Raw genomic sequence first — 19978 nt, 5'->3', positions numbered from 1 at the left:
TTTTATATTGAAATCTCAGTTCTTAGCAAAACAAGAAGTAAGAAAGATATCTCACCTGTGAGTGTCGGCTTCCAGTAGGCAAGGTGTGTACCGCATCAGGCTTATGGTCAGCCCATAAGAATCTGTATGAAGCAGAGAGATCTGCCTTATTGCCTTCTGCATCCAATGTACTTCTGTACAATGAGGGTACAAACAGTGCATGGTATTACTAAAAGATATTTGGTCTGGGAAATTCTTAAAATAATGCGGTCATTTTAATTCTAACATTGAAAAGCAAATTGTATATGTTGTCAAATTTGGAGTCTATATCCTATATACATAGGCCAACATTTATCATTGTCTTTAGACAGTTTTTTTTGTGTCTACAAAAGGCACAAAAAAGGCACAAGCAGGGTTTATTTGCGCCTTTTGGTTTACATATTTCTGCTGATGTTGAGTTGCAATCCACTGATTTTGGAAATACACACGATATGGAAGGGTTTTAGAAACTGCGCCTTTTTGTGTAAAGGCACAAAACCACTGAAAAGTCTCTAAAACTACACCAGCCCAGACTTAGCTTAGCTTTTTGGTGTATGTGAAGAAAGAGATTTCAGAAAATGTGACCTGCACAAAATTTATCAAATGATCTGTGACCATTTAATAAATTTGGTTCTCCTACACATTACCAGCACACAAAAAAAGGTGTAAAAAATGCTTCAGTTACACCTATAATGATAAATGCTTCACTTACACCTACAATGATAAATGCATCACTTACACCTACAATGATAAATGTCGGCCATAAGGTCTACTAAAGCTGTATATGTGCACAGAGTAGCTAGCTATATAGCTAGTAGGGATCGACCGATTATCGGCATGGCCGATATTATCACGATTTTGGGCATTATCGGTATCGGCAATTATCTTGCCGATAAGCCGATAATGCCCTGCCCCCCGCACCACCCCACCGCACCGCGACCGCCACCCCCTCGACCCGCCGCACCGCACCTCCGACCCACCGCACCGAGTCGCACCCCCCACCGTGATGCTAGGCGGTATACCGGTATGGATTTTTTCCCATACCGCTATACCGGTCGGGCCCCTCCCCCACCCTCCGAGTGAATAAAAAAATTAAATTTACCCGTAATGGGGGTGGTCCAGGCCATCCTTCCTTCATGTAGTGTCCGGGGGCGTTCCGGGTGGAGGGTGGTCCGGTCCGGGCTGTCCTTCTTCTCCCACGGTCTTCTTCTCCACTCCGGGCAGGCTCCGGCCTAGTACGCTGCATAGACGCCGCTACGCTGTGACGTCAGGTGCATCGCTGCGCACGGGCGTCACTGCGCAGCGACGTCTATGCAGCGTACTAGGCTGGAGCCTGCCCGGAGTGGAGAAGAGGCCCGCCGGAGAAGAAGGACAGCCCGGACCGGACCACCCTCCACCCGGAACGCCCCCGGACACTACAGGAACGATGGATGGATGGCCCGGAGCACCCTGGCAGGTAGGGGAGAGAAGCGGGTGGTGGCGGTGGCGGCCTATGGCCCCGCAAAAGCCACTGCAGATCATTGATTTAAAGCGCCCGCTTTAAATCAATGATCTGCAGCGGTGTCGCAGGGGGTTAAATAGCCGATAACTTATACCGGAATATCGGTATAAGTTATCGGCCCTAACCTGCACCGATTATCGGTATCGGCCCTAAAAAAACGATATCGGTCGATCCCTAATAGCTAGACCTATGTAAATGTAGATATTACTATAGAATGCTCATATTTTGATTAAAAAGATGGCAAATGTTATTGCTTCCATGTATGTGCTACTAACTGTATTTAATGTTGCCTAAAAATCCAACAAATAGTGAGAAAAGAGGAATTAAAATACCAGATTGTCAACGTTCCTTGGGGAACCATGTGACCACCACAGAATCTAGTTATTAACCTTCTATGTGATGTGTTGGATGCCCCCATGGTTGTTTACACATGACAGATTTATTTGGCAGGCCCCACAGATGGCTTTCTTTTTTACTCCCACTACATGCAAACTCTGGGGACAAGAGGGAGTGCCTATTTAGTTTTCTTACTAAACAAAAATATAAGCAAAATAATATTGCTTGAGATCATAGAATAAATTCCCATTTTTGTTACCATGACAATAAACATGTCTCCTGCAACCTTGAAACCCTTCAGTTTATCCTTATTTCCTAACAAAATAGACGGCAGCTGTGAGTAATGCTGGCTTTTCATACATTAAAGTGGGAATCCGGTGGGTGCCAGAAAGTTAAAGCGTACCCATGAGATTCAACAAAAAACATTTTTTTTTATATATCACTTAGTACCTAATCCTGGCCATGTACGTCTATTTTTGTATAGCACCTTTATTTATTTTTTTATTACACTTCTAATTTAGCTCGTTAGTCTGAATGCCTCTCAAATGGAGGGGGTGTGGCCTCAATGTGCTGGTCTCCGCCCCCTCCCTCAGTATGCAGTTGTGTGACTGGCTTTTTCAGTGTAAAATACTGAAAATTTTCTAATGAAAGCAATTGCAAAACCTATTGGTTTTGCATGCTTTACAACATATCAAAAGTTTTTGTATCTGACAGTGCCCATTTAAACAGATTTGTAAATTACTTCTATTAAAAAAAATCTTAATCCTTCCAGTACTTATTAGCTGCTGAACACTACAGAGGAAATTATTTTCTTTTTGGAACACAGAGCTCTCTGCTGAATCACGCGCACCATGCTGTCTGCTGACATCTCTGTCCATTTTAGGAACTGTCCAGAGCAGCATATGTTTGCTATGGGGAATTTTCTCCTACTGTGGACAGTTCTTAAAATGGACAGAGATGTCAGCAGAGAGCACTGTGCTCGTGATGTCAGCAGAGATCTCTGTGTTCCAAAAAGAAAATAATTTCTTCTGTAGTATTCAGCAGCTAATAAGTACTGGAAGGATTACGATGTTTTAATAGAAGTAATTTACAAATCTGTTTAACTTTCTGGCACCAGTTGATTTAAAAAAAAAAAATGAAGCTGGTTACCAGCATTTAGACAACCACATTTGGAACTGCAAAATTTTGGGGGGAATTTATCAAGGGTGGTGTGGGTGAACATCTTTTTACACGTTTGATTTGTGGTGTTGGAAATGTGTACGTGTGCCAAAAGTATTACATGGTGCAGGGCATGTGTTAAATGTGAGGGCTGGTACAAATTTACACATTTTTAACTTCAGTACTCTACTTTGTATGGTGCCTCCCCTGCGGCTTTTTAACCCAAGCCCCAAAATGTGCAACTTTTTAAAAATACTATTCACAGTCAGTTTTGTAAGCCAAGTCAGGTCTGGTGTAGATTGAGGGCTTTGCGACAAATTGTCATATAAATTCCTGACAGTTGCAAAAAGTCAACCAGACTATGACATAGCAACACAACAAGCTTTTAAAGCAATATTGGCAATAAAAAGTCTCTAAACAGCAACTGAGACAAATTGTGCTACAAATGAAAAACAGGGTAAAACCAATGACAAATTGCCCCATTGCCTCTATATTGTGAGTGTACATATGTGTTTATATTGAGTGGCTATGTATTTACAGGCTTTTGGTGGCATTATTTATTCATTGCACATGGATTTTTTTTGTACAGTGTGGTTATTTTATTATTATTTTTTTTTAATGGTGATTTCTAGTTATTTGTTTTAACATCATAAGATTCCACTTATCTAAATGCTATATACAATGGAGCATGTAGTAGAAAGGAGGGCCCATTATAGATGTAACCCAAGGGCCCACAAAATCTTACAGCTGGCCTGCTCTCATGAGTAATACGGAAATTAAACAGGGTCATAGCATGGGCCAGTTGACACTGCAGAATTTCTGTGTGGATTCCCCTTGAAGCAAATTCACTGTGATTTCAATGGGTTCCAAACTACAGAAAAACTAGCAGTGGAACTTCCGAGAAGAAATTGTATTAAACGGAGAGAGACAATTTTGAATAAGACCGCTGCTTGCAAAAATTCTGTATGGTGAAGTGTTATTTATTTATTTATTTTTTATTATGTGTATCAGATAAGAGTTTGAATTTAGTCAAGTAAAGGTACCGGTTGGTCAGGTTAGCAACCATGTGTTATTTTTGGTGATGTCAACATACTGTCTATAGCTGCCCTGCCAGCCACATTACGAGCCCATTTTTATGGCACTCTTTCCTACCTGTCCAGTGTCCCATAATTCGGTTGTGCTTGGCCCATGGCTCGGTGCTGTGGAGCAGGACTCTGTCTTGCCGAGTTGGATCCAGAAGGAGGACCTCTGTGGTCTGATAAAAGAAAGAATGATGAGTCAGCCAATGTATAAACTCGGATTTATTGCTTTTTCTTTTTTTGGGGGAGGATTGGGTTCAACACTGATAAATGTAAGGTTATGCACATGGGGAGGAAAAATCTGGGCTGGGATTATGTATTAAATGGGAGCACACTTGGGACGACTGACATGGAAAAGGACTTGAGAGTTTTAGTTAATAGTAAACTTGGCTGTAGTGACCAGTGTCGGGCAGCTGCTGCCAAGGCAAATAAAATCATGGGGTGCATCAATAGGGGCATAGATGCCCATGACAAGGAAATAATTCTACCGCTGTACAAATCACTAGTCAGACCAGACATAGAATACTGTGTACAACCGCATATCACGCTTATCGCCGCTGGATGGAACTTGAGAAATTGTGGTTGGCACCGATCCACCCAAATACATTCCTCTGGAGTCCCTCCCCCCCTACAGTTCCCCCAGGCCCCTTACTAGGACCCATGTCCTTCTCCAGATATGTATGGGGGTATTGCTCCAGGAAATTCCAGCTTTTTTCCAGTGTCTCCCCCCTGCAGTCTTTCCTTTACCATCCAGCTTTCCCTCCGAGCCTTACTTCCAGTATGGTTAGGGAATGGGGTGGTAGGCAGCTCTTTTGTTGGGCTGACATAGTAGACCCCCTATCCCGCACAATGCTATCCTTTGAGAACTTAGTCTCCCGACATGGTCTTCCCTCCTCCGAACGACTTCTTTATCTCCAACTCAGGCACTTTATGTCGTCTGTGCTGGGGACTCGTGTGGTTTCCCTACCTACGGCCTTCGAGTGGTTGTGTCGCTCTGGGCCACAGACGAAGGGTCTTCTCTCAGACATTTACTCTACTATTAATGCTCCCCCTGATGGGAGTGCCCCATCTCATCGTTACATGAGTCGTTGGGATGAGGATTTGAACACCACTATCACACTGCCCCAATGGTGAATTATTTGGCAGCGGGCCTCTAAGGCCTTAATTTGTACAGCCTATAAAGAAACGCAATTTAAGATGTTAATGGGCTGGTATGATACCTTTGTACTGCTTAATAAATTGAACCCAAGTATTCCCCCTCAATGTTGGCATTGTGGTGTGGGGCTAGGCACGGTCTTTCAAATATTCTGGTCCTGCTCTATGATTGTTACTTACTGGGAAATGGTGAAAAGGCTGGTGGCGGAAGTGCTTGGGGTTCAGGTCCCCTTGGACCCCCTGGTCTACTTATTGTACCTCTCCACTAGGACCTTACTCAAACGACCTCTCAAGTTGTTCATGCACATGGTCCTAGCGGCTAAAACTCTTATCACAAAATGATGGAAGCAACCCTTTCCTCCATCTGAGATGGATCTCGTAGCAAGAATCAAGGAGATACGTTCCCTTGAAACCCTTACTGCCTAACTTAATTCCTTATCTCTCCACCTGTCTGTCTGGGAGCCCTGGGATAGGTTCTCGGATAGGCAACCTCCTTAATTCTCTTACTCTTTCTGATGCTGTCCTCCCCCCCCCCACTTCCTCTCTCCCTTCTCCTCCCTCTTTCCCTACTTTCCTGTTTTTGTCTGTTTTGTCTTGTAAAGAATTGTTCTTTTCTGTTTGTACGGGCCTGACGAAGGGCCTTCCCAGGAGATTTATAAAAGTATAAGCACTGTTTGACAACTGAGTATTGCATGAGAGGTACCTGTGAAACTACTTGCTCTGTCATCCTATTTACTGCCTTATATTCTCCTGGTGCCTATTTCTGACTCATGTTTGTATTATCTGCGTTGTTTTCTTACTGTACTGAAAAACCTTGATAAAAATCTACAGTTAAAAAAAAAGAATACTGTGTACAGTACTGGGCACCAGTGTACAAGAAATATATAGTGGAGCTGGAGAGGGTTCAAAGACGGGCAACCAGGGTAATACAGGGAATGGGAGGACTACAGTACCCAGAAAGATTATCAGAATTAGGGTTATTTACTTTAGAAAAAAGAAGGTTTAGGGGCGACCTAATAACTATGTATAAATATATCAGGGGGCAATACAGAGATCTCTCCCATGATCTATTTATACCCAGGACTGTATTCCTAACAATGGGGCATCATCTACATCTTGAGGAAAGAAGGTTTCTACACCAGCACAGACGGGGGTTCTTTATTGTAAGAGCATTGAGACTGTGGAATTCCCTGCCTGAGGAGGTGGTCATGGTGAACTCTGTAAAAGAGTTCAAAAGGGGTCTGGATGCATTTTTGGAGAATAATAACATTACAGGTTATGTATATTAGATTTATAGGGACAGGAGGTTGATCCAGGGATTTATTCTGACTGCCATATTTGGAGTCGGGAAGGAATTTTTACCTCTAGTATGAGGGTTTTTTGCCTTCCTTTGGATCAACTCAGTAGGGAGTCATTAGCGTTATCGGTTGAACTTGATGGACTCTGGTCTTTTTTCAACCTTATGAACTATGCAAGTTGTATTTCATTTGTTGTCAATGCTCAAAAATGAAAAGAAAAAAAAAAACTTCTGAAAAAGATATCTGCTAAATTGCACATATTACTATTAATTGTATTGTCAGCATTTGCGCGGCTGCTTGTTGATCAAGTGGAAGCTAAGGAAGCTTGCAGCTTTTTAACAGTAGTCACAGCTGGAAATCTACGCGGCTGGTCACCTTCTAAAGCTCATTAACTTAATTCATACAGCACAGATACGTAAAAATATGAAAAGGCTTTTTAAAAGCTATTGACATCAAAAAACAGCCCCTAAAGTCTTCATTTAGCAGCTCCAAATCCTTCTGAGAGACAGTACAGATTGGGAATAATGAACATTATAAAAGAATCAGATTTAATTGCCGATAAAAAGCACCAATAAAATAAATAACATAATAGAACTTATAGGCAGAATCGAGAGGGCAGCAAGTTATACAACATTCAAGGCAGCGTTTCCCAACCAGGGTAGATCTAGCTGTTGAAAAACTACAACTCCCACCATGCCCGGACAGCCAAAGGCTTTCTGGGCATGGTGGGAGTTGTAGTTTTTCAACAGCTAGAGGCATCCTGGTTAGGAAACATTGATCCATGGTAATACTTTACTATATTAATATATATATATATATATATATATATATATATATATATATATATATATATAAAGATTTAAATAATATAATGATTATTTCTTTCAGGTCCCTTTCCCCTCTGGTTTTTGCATGCGTTGCGTTTGGCACTTCACTGGGGTTTGTTCATTCAAGCGTGTTGACTTTTCTTTTGTGTTTCTCTTTATGTACATCCTCATTACCTGTTTGTCTGTCCGTGCTATCTAAGTGGCTTGTTCTACTTTGCAGGTGTCATTTAGGCTTTATGCTCTGTGACCGCTGATGCTGATCATGTGACTTGGTTTCCTCTTGCACACATACACCATATGAGCTTTTAACCCCCCCCCCAGGTCATGTGACCACTGATTTGTCTTGAGAAGGAGTTGTTTTTTGGTCTGAATATACGCCCATCTTAGTCTTGTGTTTATTCATTGGCTCCTTTACAATATATATATATACTTCTACGTGTTTATAGGTTAGCCACACACCCAGATGAAGTGCCCAACAGCGAAACACATGTTGGGGTAGGTATACATGATCTGACCTCCAAATAATAATATTCATGTCCTATACATGTGTTTTGAAACTTTTTTTTTCTTTTTACTTCCTTCCTCTTTATCTTGTGATGTTGAATTCTTGCTTTACTTTGTAACTTCTATCTGTTTCCCTCTGCATTTATATTTGTCCTGCATCTAGTTTGATTTCCATTGTTTTGAGGTCTGTTTATGTATACGTGCAGTATGTGTATTGGTACAATTTTAATACATTTTTGTCATTTTTTATATCTAAATATGTATTGATAATAAATATTGTTTTACTGTATTACGGTGCTAGTCTACCATTGTTTTGGTGTATGGTGTTGACTTGTACACTAATACATTGCACATCTGTATGGTGATATCCATTTTTTCGGTGACATAAGGATGATATAAATGTATATACATTTCTATACAATATGTTGAAACATATCATTTCTCAATAAAAAATTAAATAACTAAAGGGGTATTCCAGGAAAAAACCTTTTTTTATATATCAACTGGCTCCAGAAAGTTAAACAGATTTGTAAATTACTTCTATTACATTTTTTTAATCCTTTCAGTACTTATGAGCTTCTGAAGTTAAGGTTGTTCTTTTCTGTCTAAGTGCTCTCTGATGACACGTGTCTCGGGAACCGCCCAGTTTAGAAGAGGTTTGCTATGGGGATTTGCTTCTAAACTGGGCATTTCCCTAGACACAGAAGTAATTTACAAATCTGTTTAACTTTCTGGAGCCAGTTGATATATATATATATATATATATATATATAAAAAATTGTTTTTTTTTCCTGGATAACCCCTTTAACATTAAAATATTTTGACCCATCTACACCCATACTTTTTCTAGCCCACAATATTTAGGAGGATTTTACAACCTATTAGCGTGACCGAGACTGCCAACATTTTGGATTTTTTTTGTTCTAAGCTGTTATACTGTTTATTAGCATTTTTGATTTAGCTGGAAGGCACAAGAAAGGCGGCATAACACTAATTTTATAATACATCACAAGGCTGCTTCATAAATCACTGGAAGCTATTGCAAACTGCAAACCCTGACATCACTTCTTCGGTTATCAGATGCAGAAGAGCAAGATGCTAGAATTAGGGGAGCTCTGAAAAGCTATTTGAGAGGTAACCATCAAGCTATAATACACTGCTCAAAAAAAATAAAGGGAACACTAAGATAACAGATCCTAAATCTGAATTAGTGAACTAATCATATGAAATATTTTCGTCTTTACATGGTTGAATGTGCTAACAACAAAATCACACAAACATTATCAATGGAAATAAAATTTATCAACCCATGGAGGTCTGGATATGGAGTCACAATCAAAATCAAAGTGGAAAACCACACTACAGGCTGACCCAACTTTGATGTAATGTCCTTAAAACAAGTCAAAATGAGGCTCAGTAGCGTGTGTGGCCTCCACGTGCCCGTCTGACCTCCCTACAATGTCTGGGCATGCTCCTGATGAGGTGGCAGATGGTCTCCTGAGGGATGTCCTCCCAGACCTGGACTTAAGCATCCGCCAACTCCAGGACAGTCTGTGGTGCAACGTGGCGTTGGTGGATGGAGTGAGACATGAAGTCCCAGATGTGCTCAATCGGATTCAGGTCTGGGGAACGGGCGGGCATTAATGCCTTACTCTTGCAGGAACTGCTGACACACTCCAGCCATGAGGTCTAGCATTGTCTTGCATTAGAAGGGATCCAGGGCCAACCGCAACAGCTTATGGTCTCACTAGGGGTCCGAGGATCTGATCTCGGTACCTAATGGCAGTCAGGCTACCTCTGGCAAACACATGGAGGGCTGTGCGGCCCCCCCAAAGAAATACCACCCCACACCATTACTGACCCACTGCCAAACTGGTCATGCTGGAGGATGTTGCACGCAGCAGAATGTTCTCCACGGCGTCTCCAGACTCTGTAACATCTGTCAAATGTGCTCAGTGTGAACCTGCTTTCATCTGTGAAGAGCACAGGGCGCCAGTGGCGAATTTGCCAATCTTGGTGTTATCTGGCAAATGCCAAACGTCCTGCACGGTGTTGGGCTGTAAGCACAACCCCTATCTGTGGACGTCGGGCCCTCACAGTCTGTTTCTGACCGTTTGAATGGACACATGCACATTTGTGGTCGCTGGAGGTAATTTTGCAGGGCTCTGACAGTTTTTCTCCTGCTCCTCCTTGCACAAAGGCGGAGGTAGCGGTACTGCTGCTGGGTTGTTGCCCTCCTGTGGCCTCCTCCACGTCTCCTGGTAGCGCCTCCATGCTCTGGACACTATGCTGACAGACACAGCAAGCCTTCTTGCCACAGCTCGCATTGATGTGCCATGCTGGATAAATTGCACTACCTGAGCCACTTGTGTGGGTTGTAGACTCTGTCTCACGCCAGCATTTAAAAGTGACCGAAACATCAGCCAGGAAGCATAGGAACTGAGAAGTGGTCTGTGATCACCACCTGCAGAACCCCTCCTTTATTTGGGATGTTTTGCTAATTGCCCACAATTTCCACCTGTTGTCTGTTCCATTTGCACGACAGCATGTCAAATTGATTGTTAATCAGTGTTGCTTCCTGAGTGGACAGTGTGATTTCACAGAAAGTGTGATTGACTTGGAGTTACTTTGTGTTTAAGTTTTCCCTTTATTTTTTAGAGTAGTGTAGTCTTTTTAATATAACCATACTATGTCTTGGCGCCTTTTGCCCTTCTTTGCGCTGTTCAGGCTGTGCACCAGCTGTGTGAAGAGATAAAAACTGAGACGCTAAGAAAAGCGTCCAAAAAGCAAATAAAGCATTGAAATATTTAGCTGCGGTGTGAAGCTGTTCTTCAATTTAGCAAAAGCTCCTCATTTGGAACTCAAGCCGGTCTAGCTGGATGAGCTAAGAGCCAATATGCAACACAATACATCCTCTCATGACTTAGAAGCTTATACAGATACACAAAAAAAATCTCCACCATTTATGGAATGTACAGGATAAACAAATTCCAGCATTCACTACTGTCTCCTATCAAGGTCAAAACTGCAAAACTGCATTTGCTATTCTTAGCACTGATGAACACCAGTGGGCGCCATTGTCATCTCAACCAATCATAATGGGTAGCATTGGTAAAGAATCCCTTATTTGTTTTAAAGGGGTACTCCAGTGGAAATCTTTTAATTTTTTTTTAAATAAACTGGTGCCAGAAAGTTAAACAGATCTGTAAATTACTTCTATAAAAAATCTTAATCCTTCCAGCACTTATTACCTGCTGAATACTATAGAGGAAATTATTTTCTTTTTGGAACACAGTGCTCTCTGCTGACATCATGTCCACAGTGCTCTCTGCTGACATATCTGTCCATTTTAGGAACTGTCCAGAGCAGCAAATGTTTGCTATGGGGATTTTCTCCTACTCTGGACAGTTCTTAAAATGGACAGAGGTGTCAGCAGAGAGCACTGTGGTCATGATGTCAGCAGAGAGCTGTGTTCTAAAAAGAAAATAATTTCCTCTGTAGTATTCAGCAGCTAAGTAGTACTGGAAGGATTAAGATTTTTTAATAGAAGTAATGTACAAATTTGTTTACCTTTCTAGCACCAGTTGATTTAAAAAAAAAAAAAGTTTTCCACCGGAGTACCTCTTTAAATCATCTCAATAAAAAAGTATTTGCCCGATTCTTTTAGAAAACATTAGGTATCATGACTATATGTAGGAAAATTATTTAGCATCAATGCTCTCATTGCTTCTCCTTAAGTAGAAGCCCTTTAACCCCTTAAGGACTCAGCCCATTTTGGCCTTAAGGACTCAGACAATTTAATTTTTACGTTTTCATTTTTTCCTCCTCGCCTTCTAAAAATCATAACTCTTTTATATTTTCATCCACAGACTAGTATGAGGGCTTGTTTTTTGCGCGACCAGTTGTCCTTTGTAATGACATAACTCATTATATCATAAAATGTATGGCGCAACCAAAAAACACTATTTTTGTGGGGAAATTAAAACGAAAAACGCAATTTTGCTAATTTTGGAAGGTTTCGTTTTCACGCCGTAAAATTTATGGTAAAAATGACATGTGTTCTTTATTCTGAGGGTCAATACGATTAAAATGATACCCATTATTATATACTTTTATATTATTGTTGCGCTTAAAAAAAATCACAAACTTTTTAACCAAATTAGTACGTTTATAATCCCTTTATTTTGATGACCCCTAACTTTTTTATTTTTCCGTATAAGCGGCGGTATGGGGGCTCATTTTTTGCGCCATGATCTGTACTTTTTTTGATACCACAATTGCATATAAAAAACTTTTAATACATTTTTTATAATTTTTTTTTTAATAAAATGTATTAAAAAGTAGGAATTTTGGACTTTATTTTTTTTTTCCGTTCACGCCGTTAACCGTACGGGATCATTAACATTTTATTTTAATAGTTCGGACATTTACGCACGCGGCAATACCGAATATGTCTATAAAAATTTTTTTTTACGCTTTTTGGGGGTTAAATAGGAAAAAACGGACGTTTTAATTTTTTATTGGGGGAGGGGATTTTTAACTTTTTTTTCACTTTTACTTTTACATTTTTTTTTTACACTTGAATAGTCCCCATAGGGGACTATTCATAGCAATACCATGATTGCTAATACTGCTCTGTTCTATGTATAGGACATAGAACAGATCAGTGTTTTCGGTGATCTTCTGCTCTGGTCTGCTCGATCTCAGACCAGAGCAGGAGACGCCGGGAGCCGCACGGAGGAAGGAGAGGGGAACTCCGTGCGGCGTTATGAATGATCGGATCCCCGCAGCAGCGCTGCGGGCGATCCGATCATTCATTCAAATCGCGCACTGCCGCAGATGCCGGGATCTGTATTGATCCCGGCACCTGAGGGGTTAATGGCGGACGCCCGCGAGATCGCGGGCGTCGGCCATTGCCGGCGGGTCCCTGGCTGCAATCAGCAGCCGGGATCAGCCGCGCATGACACGGGCATCGCTCCGATGCCCGCGGTTATGCTTAGGACGTAAATGTACGTCCTGGTGCGTTAAGTACCACCGCACCAGGACGTACATTTACGTCCTGCGTCCTTAAGGGGTTAAATATTCTTCAGCAAACAGCATATATCATGCAAACAATACATTTGGAAAGTTATCAGATCCTTTCCCCCTTTTTCATATTTAGTTATGTTGTGCTAAAATAAAATAAATAGCAGGTCCCCCCCATCATTCTGCACCCTATACCCTATACCTCCTAATGAAAAAGTGAATTTAGAATGTTTTGCTAATTTATTAAAAAGGAAAAACAAAACATTTCATATAGGTATTCTGACGCTCAAAATTTTGCTCTCGGGCCTCCAATTTCTCTTTACCATCTTGTATATATTTCTAAACATTGATAGGAGTCAAAGGGGGTCAATTCTGTAGATTGGACATGATTTGGAAAGACACAGATCTGTCTATATAAGGTCTCACAGTTGACAATGCATGGGAGCAAAAACTAATCCACGAGGGGAATGAACTGTCTGTAGAGCTCAAAGACAGGATTGTGTGAAGGCACAGATCTGGAAAAGGGTGCAAAAATTTTTTCTGCTACTGTAAAAATTCCCAACAGCACAGTCGTCTCCGTAATTCTTATATAGAAGTGTGGAACAACCAGGACACTTTCTAGAGCTAACTGCCTCACCAACCTAAGTAATTGGGGGAGAAAGGCCATGGGAAAGGTTGTGTGACCAAGAACCCAATGGACACTCTGGCACACCAAAGATTCTATGAGCAGATGTATGTATGAGTTTAGGCTATGAAGGATGATTATATGGTAAACTGCCCCAATTATTATTATTTTGGCCTTAAAGTGGTTGTTCACTCTACCTAAGAGAGGTCCCCGCCACCTCTGGCCTGCAGGCTGCTGCCGGAGGTGGTCTGGAAGCTAAATAACAGTGAACCTGTTTGATGTAATTTAGGTAACTCAGACTGCTGGGGCCCCCCATGATCTCGAGAACCGAGACCCCAGTCTATCAGAATGAAGCAGCGGGTAGAGCAATAGGACTCCCACTCGATAAATTATCTATAAAAGCAACCGAAACAGTTGAGTACAGTGTTGGGCTGCTCCAAGAAGCTCCCAGAGACAATTTTAAAGGGAGATTGGGGTCCCTGCTCTCAGAATCATGTGGGGCCCCAGTGGAAAGACCCTCAGCGATCTGCTAGTCACCTCTTATCCTGGGGAAAGTGTATAACTTAACAAAATGGCACAACTTATTTATTGGAAGTTGTGTGACCAGCATAGCCCCGCAAGCTACACTGTTTAGAGATTTTTTCCTAAAAGCTCCCCCATACCACCTGCACAGTAGGGACTATTTTCACTTACATTAAAAAGGATTAGAAAAACAGAGATGACAGAACCACATCTGTCCCAGATTGTGTGTGTGGTAATACAGATCAGTTACATGGAAGTGAATGGAGTTAAGTTGTAATACCACACCCAGCCTGAGAATAGGTCTAGTGCAGGGAAGAAATGAGCTGTTTTTCTCTTTCTGGATAACTTCTTCAATACATTCAACAATCCCAAAACAGCTGTTTACAGATGGGTAACTCCTTAAAGGAGTTGGACACTGACTTGAAGGAAAAGCTACCTCCAAAAGGTGGCGTTAGAGAGCTGCATTGCTACTTCCCAGCAAGAATGGCCTATAAGTCCCCACACATCTTTATGGCGCTCTCTTCAAGGAAAAACATTACCCCACAATGACTGGCCTCTCTGCCTATTTAGAGCACATGTTTAGTACTGCTATATGTGCCATACGGATTCTTTTGTAAAAATAAAAAAGTAACCAGATCTGCCTTTAGTTCCTCATTTAAAAGCCTTGGTTTGGAAAGCATTAAAGGGGTTATCCAGCAATAGAAAAACACAGCTAATTTCTTTCAAAAAACAGTTCCCCCTCTGTCTCCAGGTTGTGTGTGGTTTTACAACTTGGCTCCATTCACTTCAATGGAACTGAGCTGCAGAACCACTTCCAACCTGGAGACAGAGGAGGAGATGGTTTTGAAAGAAAGTAGCTCTGTTTTTCTTTTCCTGAATAACCCCCTTAATCCATATTATAGGTTATAGTATGTATATGTATATATATATATATATATATATATGTGTATATATATATATATATATATATATATATATATATTACAGATCGACCGATTATCGGTATGGCCGATATTATCGGCCGATAATCACGATTTTGGGCATTATCGGTATCGGCAATTACCTTGCCGATAAGCCGATAATGCCCCGCACCGCCCCGCGATCAAATTATCGGCTATCGGCCCTAACCTCCACCGATTATCGGTATCGGCCTTAAAAAAACAATATCGGTCGATCCCTAATATATATATATATATGGTATATAATACACACCCACTTGTTTCTTTATTATTAACTGGGTTGCATGGTGCCCAGGGAGAAAGTAAACATTTACAGAAATTCTATGAGACATTTCTGAAATTGAGACAGATTATGGCCCTTAAAACCCAGAGCTTTTATTAAAACTGCCTCTTTGTGATAAATATGAAGCAAAAAGACTTTCTGTCTCATTCAATATTTAATAACAGGTAAAAATGAAACCTTTGAAAATTTCAGGCATAGAACAGATGACTGCAAGTCTAATATTTGCACTGGAATGAGAACGTCCCCTTGTGCTAATCCATCTGCTTGCGGGATTAAGGTACTTATTATTTGGAAATGGCCAAAGCATCTATCTGGCGGAGGAATTATAATGCTTCTAATTAAAATGTGGAAATACAGTTTGGAATAAATTGAAGAAGAGGGCACAAGCAGATGTTTTATTTCCGTAACTAGAGAATAAAACGTACAGACAAACAGCAATAGAAAAGCATGTGATTGATAGAGCCACAATTCATTTCAGAGGCAGATTTCAGCCTATTCCAAATAAATATTCTCTGCTGACCGAATACTAAAGCCCCTGTTGACCTACTTTACAACGGCAATGTGTCACGTTTTTGCCAAACAGATTTTCAACTGTACTTTCAGCTGGACTGGATTTTTAAAGTGCACCCGTCCCCTGCACACCTTCCTGAAGAGAGGCTATAAATCAGTTTAACTTTACTAAACAGCATAACATTACACCAATATTAAAAAATGATGCGTCACTTATCTGGGCAAATCACCTCTATTACTGAAGTGCCTGCACTGAATGGCTGTCTGGTAGCGCCCCCTACAGTAAAGGAAGGAACTACAGGTTCTGTACTACTCCTTACCTGTGCCAGGGTTAGCTGCTCCTTTGGACACCAAGTAAGTGCGGCATCATTTGGGACACTGTGTGTACTGTATAGGACCCTGAAGAAGCTCCTGTCCTCTACATAAACCATTGTTTCCCAACCAGGGTGCCTCCAGCTGTTGCAAAACTACAACTCCCAGCATGCCCGGACAGCCAACGGCTGTCCGGGCATGCTGGGAGTTGTAGTTTTGCAACAGCTGGAGGCACCCTGGTTGGGAAACACTGACATACACAGTGATTTACAGCTCCCAGCAGATCTTTCTTACTTTTATATGTAAGGATTTGCTTTATCTGTATTAGTTATCTACTTATTTTTCTTTAATCCTCACTTTTTCCTATTTTTGGATGACATTTTGGTGGCTTCAGAACCAATTACCAGGTTTCCATAGAGTTCTGGTCTCAACATACAATGGTTTCAACATACAATGGTCGTCCTGGAACTAATTAATATTGTAACTTGAGGGACCACTGTATATATATGAATTGCACTTACATGTATTCTCAGTTTATGGCCACAGTACGGTCATTTTTTTAATTATTATTATTTTTTTTTTTTTGCATACCCATTTTCCCATCATATGTGGCTATGAAATGCCTATAAATCTAGGAGAATCCAATTGCAGCACAATTTTTTGCTATTGGATGGTATTGACCTGCAACTGAGTACACTCCTATGGCCTGGCTCAGAGAATCGAGTGTGCGCACATTAGCGGTGTTCTCCCGCTCCCTGGCTTGGCAACGGCATGTGACATCAGTCGTGAGCATCATGTGAGGACGGTTCTAGGCAGTGTGGGGGGGGGGGGGGGGGGGGGGGGCATGGAGCTTTGCTCCATACACTTGTTTGCCATTCAGTTTCCCATGGGTATTTTCCATTTTTATTAGTTAGTGATTGGACCCTTACAATTTTGGTTATATATTTGTACTTACCCTGCTCTTTGGAATGCCCCCACTACAGAACATGGTTCTGTACCAAAACATACAACGGGGAGGATGCTCCTGTGGCTTTTCGGTGTTTTTATTTTATTACTATAGGTTTTGCATATTGCACTTTTTGTTCCTATTGTTAATAGATTTTTCACTTGGACTTTATTACTTGGTCGTACTGTTGGGGCATGTGCAATTGTTTTGCCATGTTCACTATTGTAACATAATTGTCGTATGTCTTATACTCTGTAATTGCTGCATAGTACATCATTTCACCCTATTACCTATCTGGAGGCCCTAGTGTGCCTATTCTATCAGTTGCTGATGTGTGTCCTATTTTTATTTTATTTTCTGGATGATTTTATTATGTCTTTTCAGTAATAAAGATTGTTATTTTTTACGAATGGTCTGCAGCAATGTTTTTTGGTTTCTTCTTTTACTGCATTACTCAGAGGAGGAAAAATAAAAAATAAGAACTCTGTGCTCTTAGATCCTCATGTAAGTTAACTTGTAAAGCTTTTCCATTTAAAGGGGTACTCCCCTGGAAAACATTTTTTTTTTACATCAACTGGTGCCAGAAAGTTAAACAGATTTGTAAATTACTTCTATTTAAAAATCTTAATCCTTCCACAGTACTTATCAGCTGCTGTCATAATCCACAGGAAGTTCTTTTCTTTTTGAATTTCCTTTCTGCCTGACCACAGTGCTCTCTGCTGACACCTCTGTCCTTTTTAGCAACTATCCAGAGTAGGAGCAAATCCCCATAGAAAACCTATCCTGCTCTGGACATTTGCTTAAATTGACAGAGGTGTCAGCAGAGAGCACTGTGGTCAGACAGAAAGGAAATTCAAAAAGATAAGAACTTCCTGTGGCTCATTACAGCAGCAGATACGTATTGGAAGGATTAAGATTTTTTTAAATAGACGTAATCTACAAATATGTTTAATTTTCTGGTACCAGCTGATTTAAAAATGGTTTTCCAGTGGAGTACCCCTTTAAGGCTTTTCTGATGCAGACTTCTGCACACAAGAAGGAAGTTATTTTCATAGCCTGCAATGTTACAGATACAGTGTGGCAGATGCCTGGCCCCGGTTTCAACCACACTGCACTTGCCACTTTTCCTCTTGGTGCACTCAACCACAAATTTTTCACTGCTGGCAATCGCAAGACAATAACTATAAAGCCTGTTTGGGGGTTCAAGACTGGTCTTTCCAAAGTAACTCACAGGAATTTGTCATCTGCTAAAATACAGATACAGTGGGGTTGCATTCCATCTGCCCCTCACCTCTCACACTGCAGAGGGGCTGCCTATCTGAATCAGTGTCAATGCTGCAGTAATAACAGGACTTTAGCAAGTTTTTGGAGCAGTTTTTATGTACTTTGATGTGTCTTTCATTAAAAAAAAAAACAAAAAAACAACAACAAAGCAAATCGTGTAAGGGAGTCCTTACAAAATAGAATTGTTCACATTGTAAGGTAGGGTGCGATATAAAGTTAGGCACCACAAAAAAAAATGTGAAATGGTGCTCAAGGTGTGTTTCAGCATAGGCAAAATGTGACCGTAACATTTTATTGAGACTCCTCTATAAGAGCATAAGAGAGTACGGTATTAAGCCTTTAAATATGAGAAGGCTTTGTTGGTGCTGTGGGGTCTCTGTAGGCACCATGTCACACATATGGTGGGGATGCCCCCTATTGGCCCCCTTCTGGTCCATGGTCCTCCGTGTTGCCAGTGAAGTCACAGCAATTTTTGTACTAGCTCTCCGGAAGCAGCTTTACTGTTTCAGCTTCCTATGTCCTCCACTTCCTACCGAAAGTCCCTTCTTATTCATATGCTGCAGGCGGCTCGTATGGTCATTTCCCGCAGGTAGCGCTCCTAGACACCCCCTCTATTGGTGATTGGCTGGAGGAAATTGCTCTCACCCAGCGTATGGAAGAACTGCTTGCTCTGACCCGTACAGAGCATGAGCGTTACGTTAAGACTTGGATTGACTGGTTGATATTTCAATTTTCTTCTGGTTACCAGGCTTTGCTTACTCCCTCTGCCTCCATTAACCCTTAGGAAGGTCTTCCTCTCTTCCCTTGGTCTCTCCCTACACCTTTTGTTTCCTGTGTCCTCGTTTCTGTCTTGTGTCATTCTTGTGTATGCCTTTTGGTCTTTCCCTTGTCTTCTTTGGTTAGTCTGCTTCGCTCCCTTTGTTTTTTTCTTGACCTTGTTCTTCTAACCTGTTTCCTGCCTGGTTCCCTTTTATTGTTTTCCCTTGCTTAAATGCTTTTGGCCATCCTGCTGTGATGTCCTGCTGAAAATGTTTGATTGTTTGTACTCAAGTTCTCTGCTGATGTAGCATTGTTTGGCATTGACCTGAGTGCCCTTTTTTGATGCCTTAATTTTAATGACTGCCTCTTGATGCATTTTATATTATACCTGTATAGTGTGTTTTGGCACGTATCTGCCTGTGCTTGACATGTTTTTGATATGTTCCTTTTGTTTGTTTTCTGTTCTCTGAAAATAAACTTTCTAATAAAATAAATAAATACGAGAAGGCTTACCTTCTTCAGCAATCACCGTGAGGGTGACCGTATTCCCAGCATCTTTGATGAGTTGTACAATGTTATCGTGTGACAACTCCACAATGGATTGGCCGTTTACAGCTGAGATCCTGTCTCCTACTTTCAGCATTCTGCAGCGGTCAGCAGGGCTACCTTCTATTACCCGTCCAATCTTGTGAGGGATGACTGCAATGAGAATTAAGAAAACTATCAGCTTGTTCATAGCCATAAACTGCAAAAATGGCCTGTAATGATAGTGTAATATAACAGACGTTCTACTACTTCTGGTTGCATTCATGGTCTGTGAACATCTTTATATTCTGATATAAGAGCACAGAACCAATTACAATTTTTACATTTAAGC

At 41.1% G+C, this 19978-nt stretch overlaps 1 protein-coding gene across 6 annotated transcripts in view; it reads right to left on the bottom strand.

The window, feature by feature from the left end:
• Positions 1-19978, bottom strand: part of MAGI3 (membrane associated guanylate kinase, WW and PDZ domain containing 3) — a 335762-nt gene that overhangs the window by 15493 nt on the left and 300291 nt on the right. For all 6 annotated transcript variants that reach the window (XM_056558317.1, XM_056558316.1, XM_056558315.1 and 3 more), the window contains 3 exons: positions 19615-19800; positions 4166-4268; positions 56-173 (listed from right to left, as the gene is read on the bottom strand). In XM_056558317.1, coding sequence (XP_056414292.1) covers positions 56-173; positions 4166-4268; positions 19615-19800 — 407 coding nt within the window. The remainder of the gene's footprint in view (positions 1-55; positions 174-4165; positions 4269-19614; positions 19801-19978) is intronic.

This window comes from Hyla sarda, chromosome 2 (genome assembly GCF_029499605.1).
Source record: "Hyla sarda isolate aHylSar1 chromosome 2, aHylSar1.hap1, whole genome shotgun sequence".
Lineage (NCBI taxonomy): Eukaryota > Metazoa > Chordata > Amphibia > Anura > Hylidae > Hyla > Hyla sarda.
The sequence above is the reverse complement of the archived record's forward strand: the minus strand, read 5'-3'. Positions and strand labels throughout refer to the sequence as shown.